This window comes from Haemaphysalis longicornis, unplaced genomic scaffold (assembly GCF_048455015.1).
Source record: "Haemaphysalis longicornis isolate Haplotype H1 unplaced genomic scaffold, Haemaphysalis longicornis Haplotype H1 scaffold_6, whole genome shotgun sequence".
Lineage (NCBI taxonomy): Eukaryota > Metazoa > Arthropoda > Arachnida > Ixodida > Ixodidae > Haemaphysalis > Haemaphysalis longicornis.
Genome location: NW_027526407.1, coordinates 30,687,931 through 30,700,044, shown reverse-complemented (window position 1 = coordinate 30,700,044; position 12,114 = coordinate 30,687,931). Strand labels below are relative to the sequence as shown.

The following is a 12,114-nucleotide window of genomic DNA, read 5'->3' as shown; positions in this document are numbered from 1 at the left end:
CATTCATGCAAAGTGAAACGCATCATGTGTCGCACTCTTGCAATTGCCCAATCATTTGTTCCTCGAACCACAATAGACTTGGATAATCTACCATCACGCATTGTTACTGGACCGAACTACATGAAATTTACTAATGCTTAGAGCACAAATATCATTGTATGATATATATCATTTCACTGCCTAGTCTCACAAAGTTTTTGCGCTATTAAATGACATCTAATATGCCATGTGGTAATACTCCATGTACCTTACTTTCGTTAGTGTACCGATGAGGGTGATTACTGTCCTATTGATTTTTTCTTCCTCTTTACACTCACGCAATGTATTGTTTGACGTTATTAGGCCTGTTTATTTTGCTTTGTTTGTAGTTTTTGGGACACCAATGTTACCCTCCTGACCCCGTATAAAACCCTCGGCAGAGGGCCTTCCGTATTATCGTGAAATAAAAAAATTACAATAACGACATTGACCCAATCACAAGATACGATCGGTACAACCGATTGTCATTTCACCTCGAGTGGCAATAAACAAGAACACGCCTATTTCCTCATTAATGTTCTTAGCTTCCCGCCGGCAACGAGTGAATCCGTTCGAATATTTCTAGTCATAGTATGGAACAATATACTACGGGATGCACATAACGCCTGATTACTGATTAAGCTAGCGCTAAATGTCTGAAATTAACTCTTGTTGTAGCGGCAGTTGTAGCTTCACAATCGCTGTGTGCAGTACCTCCCACTATTCCGCGTACTCGTGCAGCTGTCCTTCCCTCTGCACGAAGCCAATGACATAAAGAAGGGACCGCGTAATGGTTTTTAGGACATGGGAGCCAACGCCTAAAATAATGGCCATCGTCAGTAGATTTCACGTAGAAACCAGCGCAAACTCGTGTTTGGAAGTGTTTCTAGGTGTTGCACTGCGGCTGCCGCACGAGCCGTTCCTATGGTGAAACTTTTTTTGCCTCCGAGCAGTCCTTTTTCTCCCCTCTTCCCCGCGATTTAAATACCATTCCGCTTGAATCCCACGCGTGCACTCAAAGCCTCCTTGCAAATTTCTCCTCCCTGGTCCGTGAATGGTACTTGCGACAAGTTTTGGTGTCATTCTCTCCAAAGTGTTCCATATTTGTAAAATGCTCTGACCAATTTAGGTGCGGACTGCGGCTACGTGGCCAGAAGGCTATCGCATCATTATCGGCACCGACAATTGTAGTTACACATGGTTTATTTTACATACAATTAATGAAAAATAAAAAAAACTCTTGTCGTAATGACCGATATATCATACATGGTATTGTTATAAGTGGATTAAACTGCACAGGTTCACTATAGATACTGGATATACCATTTCTAAAGAAGTACCCCGTTCTGATGACGTACGTACCTCGAAAGACCACTTCCCCTCACCCAACCTTTTCGCTTTACCCCTTGACTGACAGAATCTGGCACGTTCATGTAATGAGTGCCTGTCTTTTCCAACGGGTCATCAAAATCCGCGCAGCTGTCGCTCCCGTAGGTTCCGCGTTTCGGAGGGAGCTACGCTGTCTCTTCATTTGCATGTGCACCGCTCTCGTGTGCCGATGATATAACGATATGGACAACCATGGGGTCAGATGGACAAAAGCAAGAAGCCTTACAAAAAGCAGCAACGGCCGTGCAAGATCATGCCTCCTAGTGCGGACGACAATGCTCGGTAGAAAAATCAGGGTTACTCCAAATCCTAAAAAGAACGGCGGGAAAAACTAACGTACCGCCCACTCACATTACCATCAACCAAGACGGTAAACCTTTCCCAGAAGTAAAGACTCTAAAAGTGCTGGGGCTTAGACTACAGCCGGACAATGGCTGCGCAACAGCCCTATAGAATTTAATGAAAAAAAAGAACAAACAGTACCAGTGATTTACCGAGTAACCAACAGAAGGAACAGGATGAACGAAGGGGACATTCTAGAAATTTCAATGCTCTCATAATTTAACTAGTAACATACTGTAACAGCCACTAAAATAAAAACACTCAACAAAGCACTTAAGCAATCAAAACAGCGCTACGATTAACAGAATGAATGTCGACACGGAATAAACGAACTCGGAATCAGCAATACAGTCGAATAACTACTCGAGGCACATAGAATCGGCCAGTTTGAAAAATCAAAACCTGCCACACGGGCAGAGAAACCCTAAGGCGACTGGGCTACCGAATACATGACACCATTCATACAACCACCCAAGAGATTCCTAATTGCATATCGAGGGCCATGAAAGTACCAGCTAAACTAAACTATGAACTAAACTAAAACCATGAACACTACACCACAATCACGGCAGTAGGTTAGACAGATGCCTTAATATCGAAGAATATAGGAGAATTCTAACGTACACGTGGTACACCGATGCTGGCATTACAAGAACCAGTGCCACAGCCGCCACCTGTGCGCACAATCCAATACAGCAACGTACCATAACTGATAGCCTGCGCACATCATCATCTCTCGAAGCAGAAGAAGCGGCAATTCCTCTAGCTATCATTTCAAGTCAACAGTATGTACGAATGCACATTCTATCTGACTCCCAAAACGCCGCCAGGCAATGGAAGAGAGGGGGTATCGGGGAAACACTCAACACATTACCAATCTGCTACAAATGAAATCATCCAATCGAAATCATATGGGCCCCTGGCCATGAAGCCCTAGAGGGTAATCAGCAGGCTCCCGCCTGGGCTGGCGCCTCTCTTCCCCCACCAAGCCCTAAAGCAGAGTTTCCTAACCCTGTTATGCCCGTATATTCTAAAATTCTAAACTACTACAAAGCAACCCGAATAAAACTCCCACCTCCTCATCCCAAGTTGCAAAGGCGCGATCAAACAGCATTCCGTTCAACTCAAACGAAGACCTCCCACAATTCTCCCGATTACACATACTTTATCCAACGCAATACCCGAAGCTGTGCCAGGTATGCAACCAACTAGCCACTGTCTACCATACACCCGAAGCTGTGCTAAGAGTGCAACCTACTAGCCGCCTTCTACCATACACCCGAAGCTGTGCTCCGACTGCGACCAAGTAGCCGCTCTCTACCTTACACCTGGAGCTGTGCTCCGAGTGCAACCAACTAGCCGCGTTCTACCATACACCCGAAGCTGTGCTCCGAGTGCAACGAACTAGCCGCCATCCAGCATACACCCGAAGCCGGGCTCCGAGTGCAACCAACCAGCTGCCCTCTACCATACACCCGAAGCTGTGCTCCGAGTGCAAACAAATAGCCCCTTTCTACCATACACCTGAAGCTATGCTCCGAGTGCAACCAACTAGCCGCCCTCTACCATACACCCGCAGCTGTGTTCCGAGTGCAAACAACTAGCCACCCTCTACCACATACCCGAAGCTGTGTTCCGAGTGCAACCAACTAGCCGCGCTGCATTATACACCCGAAGCTGTGCTCCGAGAGCAACCAACTAGCCGCCTTCTACCTCACACCCGAAGCTGGGCTCCAAGTGCAGACAACTAGCCGCCTTCTACCATACACTCGAAACTGTGTTCCGAGTACAACCAACTAGCCGCCCTCTACCATACGGCCGCAGGGTGCCACGAAATTCGCAAACACTCTATACCAGAGGAGCAGTGGAGGGAGGCATTTTCTAGCCCCGACTACAAAGAGCAGTGCCGAACGCTCGTCAGAGAAGCCACCGGCGTTCTGGTGGCTAAACCCCTTGAGTAGGGGTACCCACCACGTCGCAATACCCAATGAACATAATAAAGTTATTTCTCTCACTCTCCTCCTTCCCCCCCGTCTCTCTTTTTCTCTCTCTCTCTCTCTGCGTAGCGTCGGAGATTACCTATCCTAGTTTGATTTTCCTGACAGCATCACTAAACTACTACATCATTCATCAGACATGTTTCCCTTCTGAACCTTCTGTGGCTATCGACTGTTCGGAATACCAAGTTTTCCTTTGCCTCCATAGGAGGAGTTTTTTTCGAAGTGAGTCACGTCCACCGAAGCAAAATTTGTGAATAAAGCCAAAGCTTATTACCGGGCATAAATGCGATGCTGTCGCAGACACGACATGGTGGTTTTCAATGTCAGGTAGGGAAAGTTTACGGCCACAAGTAATTAAATATTATGCGGTGGATTTCTCCTATATTGGGACGATTACTTTGATTTGGCTCGTATTGAATTGAAGCACAGAATTTGAGGCGGCATTCTTAGAAGCCAGATTTGTGCGAAGGAATGTTTGACATGCACCTCAATGCAGCCGTAAGGCTACAAAGCAAAGCTATACTGCTTCCTCAGAAATTTCGCGGTTGAAAACTTCCTCCTGGGTCAGGATTCGAACCCGGGACCACCGCTTAACCGGAGCAGTCGCTCTACCAACTGAGCTAACCAGCAGTCTAGTCGTTTGTAGCGCGAGAGCGAATTGATCAACAACTCGAAGTGATGTACAAGTGTTAAACGACCAGATGTTTGGGGAAACCCTTAAAGTGGAGCAAGTTTCTGTGAAGGAAAGTTTGACATCCACCCCAATGCAGCGGTACGGCTATGAAGGAAAGCTATACAGCTTCCTCAGAAATTTCGCAGTTCAAAAATTTTTCCTGGTCCAGGATTCAAACCCGGGATCACCGCTTAACTGGAGCAGCGGCTCTACCAACTGAGCTAACGAGGAGGCTGGTCGTTTTTAGCGCGAGAGCGAATTGACCAACAACTCGAAGAGTTGGACAGGTGTTAAACGACCAGATTTAAGGAAAGCACTCAAGGTGGAGTAAGTTTCAGTGTAGCAAAGTTTGACATCCACTTCAATGCACTTGGTGTGCATCACTTGGACTTGTTTATCAATTCGCTCTCGCGCTACGAACGACTAGCCTCCTGGTTAGCTCAGTTGGTACAGCGACTGCTGCGGTTAAGCGGTGGTCCCGAGTTCAAATTCTGTACCAGGGCGACTTTTTCAACTGCGAAGTTTCTGAAGAGCCTGTATAGCTTTCCTTTTATGGCATATGGCGGCATTGAGGTGGATGTAAAACTTTGCTTCGCAGAAACTTACTCCATCTTGGGGGTTTCTCCTAAATCTGTTTATTTAAAGCCTGATTTTTAAATGACTTTCAAGAATGGTGTGATGGAGGTTTGGTGGAAGCCTATAAAAATATGCAACAAGGCTCCAAGAGCACTAACAGTGTACATAAAGGGCTGGTTAGTCCTCTTGGCAGCATAAGTAATTCTGTTTGAATTCTTCCTCGGGACCATTTTTCTGGCACGCCCGAAGAGAATCACGAAGTAAGCAAGCTCTTCATTGTATTGCCATAAATTTTTAAAACACTCCACAACAAGGCTGGTCATATCCTCTTCTTTTTCACTGTAATTAAGTGGCCCGTACCAGCAGACAAACGGAGGGTGATTTGTGAGGGCCTGTAAACGGCGCTGTTTAGTAATGTAATGAAGAATATAGTGGCAAAACAAATAAAAAATTAACCTGATTCACTCCGTGGAGGCTGGAAAAACGGGAATAAATTATTATTTTATATCTCTGTTTTACTTCATTCCCTTTTTTGGTTCACTTTGGCATTGACATCTGGGGACAGATCTTTCGCCGATCTCTCAGTTGCCGTCCAAATTCACCTAAACCGAGCTCCAGGAAGCAAACGCACTCAGCAAAACACCCACAAAACAGGTCGTACAGTCACACCAAAGGCGAACTCCCTTTGAGCAAATGAATTTGGCTCGTTTTGATTCATGCCACTGCAGGAACAGGCTCATTTTCGTTACAAATACGTTCTTCATAACATGTTTTGAGGTGTTGTCTGACCTATTTTGTGGCAAGCTCTTTTCTACGGGAAAGTTGCCGAGGATTTCTTGCCAGTGCAATTTTATACAATTCAGTGCCGCTTTGTGGATTAGGCCCACTTCTAAAAAAATTCTCACATGTTCGGCGAAATAGTAATGCCCCTCCACTCATAGTTTACTCATTTCCAAACCAAACTTGAGGGATATGTAAACTGGGTTCAATGACGCCCGTTCTGAATAGTTCTGACGTTGTTGCCCAATCGGTTGTGCTCCGCTGCTACGTGATGAAAACCTTTCTCACTGTGTCAAGTAATTACCCAATATCAAGCCACCCACCCCAATTTTTCAATTCTCGCTTATCCCGACAAGTTATCCCATATGCCCTGTCGTTGCTGTCCCTGGTTTTTCGACCCTTTCCAAGGTTTTTTTCTAAACGGCGGCGCGGAATTCTGACTTTTTCCTTATAGAAATCACCCCAGCAATTAATTTGATAAATATACAGAGTTACCAGGCCTAATCTAACCTCAGAGCCAAGTAAATACTAATGTAACGCTTTAATCTCATTAATTCGCGCTATTTATTTCGGCAACCGGCCTGGAGACAAACTAAACTGATGAAACACAGAATCCTGCATGTGTCTAGGGAGTTGTTGTAGGCTTGTAAAATTTCGCACTGCCTCACCTTTTAAACACACGGGCTGACTCGTTTGGTGGTGAAAGAGAGGTAATCAAACCGGTAGTCAAACAATTCCAGTTTTTGTGGCGTCGTAGAGAAGCTGAATAAAACGACTAGTCGTGCTATTCGTTCAGAAAGTCTACAATAAATTAATCTTGAAAAATCCCGACTACACTCCAGGTTTAGTTGTTGCGTTTTTCAAGCGGGACTTTATTGGCTGAATCATGTCGCCGTCCGTGTTGCTGTTGGCGTAGTTCCCCAAAACACCTTTCGCACCTCCTTTTCTACTTCCTCACAAGCAGATGGTGAGCGGAAGCCACCCGCTGACAGAGGTGGCGGGTCAGTTGACGATATATTCTCTGCCAATCACCGGCTCTTTTTTTCGATCTAAAGAGGGTAAGGGAGTCTAGCTCCCTGCACGCACCCTGTTTGCCGCTAGTTCGCCGCCAATCTGCCCATGTGGAGGCTGCGCTTTGACCGCTCCGCCGATGAGCGGGCAGTACAAAGAGAATGGCAACGGGCACTGGCTCATTAACGTGCACGTGCTCGGCAAGCCGACCCTGAGTTTCAGCAATTGGAAAGCCAGGAGAGACGCCAACTGCGTGTCACTGAAGGAGTTCGGCAAGCAGGAATTGGGTGTCTGTTTTGACAGAGATTTTAGGAGGGACTGGATTGCGGTAATACGATATTGCACGTTTCGCTTGCAACCCTGTTCCCTGTAGAGGAGGGGTTCATGTGCATGTTTTGGGGTTTTTACAACCAAACCAGCTTACACCTTAGTTACCCGTGTCGTCTTCATACGATATAAACGGCTATGTTCATCAAATCTAAGCAACTGAGTAACTGTTATCTTTTTCTAGTACCAGTACCCTCCCGTGACCCAAAATCTGCAATGTGTTGTCGTCTTAGTGCGTACTTACACATTTCCTATTATCGTTGAAAATACACCTGTGCGTGTTAGAAGCCTGCCGGCATTGAGGTGTTAAAAAGGTAAAGCAATTTCCGCGTTTGTTTTCGTAAAAATCAAACTTCTAGAAACCATTTCATTTTCATAAATTTATCTGCCTTTCTCAAAAGTACCATTAGAAGTAAATTAAACCAGTACAACTGCCTTTAGTTAAGCAGTTATTATAATTGAAGTAAAACCTTGAACGCAGCAAACATTTGCAACAGTTTATGCCAAATTTTTCCTCTGCGACAGCTTAGGTATATTTCAAGGAGAATTTGTGGAAAGTACAAATGGAGTTCTTCTCAAAGACGAAGGTGAGCATGATATTTAAACTGTTTTATTACATTTTAAAAATGGGAGCAATGGTAAAAAAACAATTATTTCAAATTCGTATTCCGAAACAACAACTCCGGACGTCGTCTCCAAATGGACAACGCATATATAGGCACCTTGCTAGTTCTCGATGCCCCCACTGTGGCAGCAACAATACACCGAACCTTTTCCACCTCATCTGGGCTTGTTCAGCTTACTCGACTGACCGCGAACAGTTCCTTACAACGCAAGTACGACCGACGACTTCTGAAGAACATGTCCAACACGTCAGAAACAACCCCGACATTTTGCACAAAATTACAGAATTCGGTCTCAAAACAGGTCTCTACAAAGTAGTATGATGGCGGATCGTTCACCCACTCTCTAGATATCCCCACAAACACACCCTTTGTGGCTCCTGAACGGCTCCTTGTGGATGCCCCAATCATGGTCGTATTAGAGTGTCCTCATCACAACTTCACCTGTCCATATCGTGCTAAGTGAATGCTCACAGTGCAGTGCAGACTTTATATTGTCACGAAGCCAGGGACGACGCAGTTGTTTTGGAAAAGAAACAAGTTTATTGGAGCGAAGTTGTGCTCCCCTAACAACTCAAAAGAATACAGAGGCAGCGAAACAGCGGTCAACAAAGTTGCGTCACAGAACAGGGAGGATTTTAGAGAAGCAAAGGTCTAGCTTTGCCTGTAGTGCCAGAAAAATCGTAGCGGCGGCGTCGTGAACTACGGTGGGAGCCCGCTTGGTGCCGCTGAAACAAGGCTTTGTAAACATGGCGGATGCTTTTTGCACAGGCCGCTTGAGCTCCTTAATAACATGGCTGCTCTCGCACGGCAGCCGCCGGCTTGCTGCTCCTGCTGGTTGCTGGCTGGCCGCGTGTTTACTTGCGCCGCGCTAGTGAAGTGATGTTACGCCAGGTGACCAGATGGCCTCTACTGGCACAGACCACAGTGAGCAGCAAGTGAGAATAAATCGTTTATTGACATCTGCAAGTTTACAGGGGCAGTCGCTTTCGTGACATTTTTTTTTGTGCCATAACAACTCGTTCACTTGCGCTAAGATTTCGAACGAAGGGCACACAACCAGCACTCAGTCGACGATGAAAGGCGGCGGTATACAGCGAGCGTCATCAGTTCGCACGTGCGATGTGCCCACCTTCCGCATCCATCACATTGGAGAGCGGCGACGTTGTCATGCACAACCTTTTCGCAGCGGCTGCAAGTAGGACGTGACGACGTGCGCTTGGGGCCGGGATTGATCGCAATGTCTCCAGCGAGCAAGAGGCACAACGTGACTGTCGGGCGGCCAGGAAGGGGTGCGCACATGTGGCGGCATACCTTGGGGCGATGCTTCAGCGAGGTGGTGGGAACCAACTCCGTGCACAGCGCGCGAGACAGACTTGTAGTGGCGAGCACGCTCAGACGGGCGCATCCGTCGTGAGGAGCAACACGTACGTTTGGCGAGGTCTGGACCGAGGCGAGTCCGTAAAACGAAGAGTGATGAGTCGCAGCCTGGCTATAGGCCTAGATGCGCCATCACAACAAGTCGATGCGGCGGTACAGCGGCCCCGCTAACACGGGCTCCAACAGGCTCACGCGGGTCGCTGAGCCTTCCCGGTGGCACGTATCACACTTACTGCATGTTCACAGCGCAGAAATACTCAAGAAAACTAGATTTGACAAGACCACAGAGAATAAGTTAACCGCAATCCAGCTTGGCTTAGCTTGGCTTTGTGGTTGCGAATTCACAAGCGAGGTGGTGCACCAGTCGGCTGTTCGTAAAAAGTTGCGTACATTTTGCTCAACAGATGTTTGATGCGGAACTTGTTAATAATCTTTTTAAACAACACATTGTAAGCGAACTTTGTTGGCTCTCTGAGTCACGGAATGAATGTTTTGTATTCTCTACCAAAAGTAACCTCTCGGTTGCGCCGTTTGGTGGACTTGATTAGGAAAACTGCCGCTGTAGGTTGGTGTCGATTTTTACGCCGCCTATAGGGAAACCAAGGAACGTCCAAGCTTGAGAGGCCTGGTGGCATGGAGGAAAAAAAAGTTAGGAGACGGCATGACGTCACGCAGCTAGCCTTCGCAAGCCCAGGTCCGTTGAAGCCGCTCCCTCCGCCGTTTCCCTTTCTCAAGCCGCCGCAGTCGGCCCTCCAAGGTCGGGTGGGCCGGCGGCGGCGGCGCTCTCCGACTCCGGGGAATCTCTCGTGTTTCGTTGGCGGTAGCTGTTCCCCGTCCTTCCTGCATTTGTCTGCTCGGCGATCTCATGCCCGTGTGCGGGCAGGAGTGCCGCGTACGTGCGGAAGACAAAAGCCGTGGGAAAAAAAACCAACATATAGCAGGCTTCGCGACAACGGGCCGCAGAGCAGTTTCGAGCAGACGAAATTGAAGAGCGCGGCGGCCCATACAGAGGCGGTGCGGTGGGGTCACGTGGTGCAGTGACGCCTGGGCCGACTTCGATTTTACTTTTTATGTATAGGCTTCACGTTTCTCCGGCGGCGCCGTCTCCTAACTTTTTCTTCCTCCATGCCTGGTGGCGTGCGTCGACGAACGTCCCAGAATCCAATACCCGGGAGTCTGCTCTGCCGGCTTTTTATCTTTCGGCGCGCGTGGTTCTCGAACCGTCGATTCGCATCGAGAACATTGTAGATCCAAGAAGATTATTCCGGGCTGTTCACGTTAAATAGGAATGCTCTCCCTATCAGAACAGATAACACATTCGGCACAGAAAGAAAGAATGGAACACGCGCTTCCCTTGGCACAGAGATAACAGACCGGCGCAGCCGGGCGGTAAAAGCAAAACACAAATAAATAAACCCAATGCATGGTTCCCGGCATAACCCCCCCTCTAAGAGTGAATCACCCCGATGCTAACATAAGCGGCAGTCCGAACAAATAAAAATAAAAGTTCCTCATCATCTGTAGAAAGGTTTTAAGCGAACCACGTGGACGATTTCGGGCCGCGTGTGTCGTCGTGATGTGCCGGAGTCACCATCGGGGATCACTTCGTAGGTAACTTGGCCAACACGTCGTAGAATCTTGTAGGGTCCGAAATACCATCGCAGGAGCTTCTCACTGAGTCCGCGTCGTCGGATGGGAGTCCAAACCCAAACACGGTCCCCTGGGTGGTACTCGACGTCTCGGCGTCGGAGGTTGTAGCGCCCGGCATCCACCAGCTGCTGGTCCGTTGTACGAACTCGAGCGAGCTGGCGGGCCTCCTCCGCGCGCTGAAGGTATCCTTGGACGCCCGGGTTGAGGTTGTCTTCTACATGCGGAAGCATGGCGTCAAGCATCGTAGTCGGCAGTCTTCCGTAGAAAAGCTCGAACGGCGTCATTTGCGTAGTTTCCTGTGTAACCGTGTTGTACGCAAACGTGACATACGGGAGCACTTCGTCCCAAGTCTTATGTTCAACTTCGACGTACATTGACAGCATATCCGCGATCGTCTTGTTCAGACGTTCCGTTAGTCCGTTCGTTTGGGGGTGGTACGCCGTTGTTCTGCGATGGTCCGTGTTGCTGTAGCGTAAGATTCCTTCCATAAGCTCCGCAGTGAAGGCCGTTCCGCGGTCCGTGATTAGGAATTCCGGGGCTCCATGTCGCAGCACAACTTGGTTCATGAAGAACTTCGCGACTTCTTGTGCAGTCCGCCTCGGAAGAGCGGCGGCCTCTGCGTAGCGCGTCATGTAGTGTGTCGCTACGACAATCCACTTGTTCTGTGGTCGTGACGTAGGGAACGGGCCTAGAAGGTCCATTCCGATATGTTGAAATGGCCTCGACGGGACGGCGATTGGTTGCAGTAGTCCGCCGGGTCTTGTCGGCGGCGTTTTTCGTCGCTGGCAGTCACGGCAACTCCGAACCTAGTGGGTGACGTCGGATGTAAGTCTGGGCCAGAAGTACTTCGCCTTGATTTTTGCAAAAGTGCGAGCTGTTCCGAGATGTCCGGAAGACGGGTCGTCGTGGCACGCTTCCAAAATTTCGTCACGAAGGTCTACGGGGATGACAAGTAGATAATTCTTCCTAGTTCCGGGGTTGAAATTCTTCACGACGACGGAGTTTTTGAGGGTGAAGGCTTGTAAGTTCCTCTTGAACGCCCTAGGCGCGGCGACGTTGCGTCCTTCGAGGTAGTCGATCATGACGCGCAGGTCGGGGTCGGCACACTGCTTGGCGGCTAGGTCGCTCTCTGTCACGACTCCGAAGAACGCGCTGTCTTCATCGGTGTCCTGTGGTGGTGGGTCAACGGGGGCGCGGCACAAGCAGTCGGCGTCGGAGTGTTTCCTGCCGGATTTGTAGACTATTGTAACGTCGAACTCTTGCAGGCGCAAGCTCCACCGCCCAAGACGGCCAGAGGGGTCCTTCAAATTGGCGAGCCAACACAGCGCATGATGGTCTGTCACAA

At 48.4% G+C, this 12,114-nt stretch overlaps 1 protein-coding gene across 3 annotated transcripts in view; it reads left to right on the top strand.

The window, feature by feature from the left end:
• Window positions 1-12,114, top strand: part of LOC144141457 (uncharacterized) — a 100,077-nt gene that overhangs the window by 36,589 nt on the left and 51,374 nt on the right. For 2 of the 3 annotated variants that reach the window (XM_077673012.1, XM_077673011.1), the window contains exon 4: window positions 7,642-7,703. The exons of the other annotated variant lie outside the window; for it this stretch is intronic. In XM_077673012.1, coding sequence (XP_077529138.1) covers window positions 7,680-7,703 — 24 coding nt within the window. In that variant the 5' untranslated portion in view covers window positions 7,642-7,679. The remainder of the gene's footprint in view (window positions 1-7,641; window positions 7,704-12,114) is intronic. 3 annotated transcript variants of the gene reach the window in all.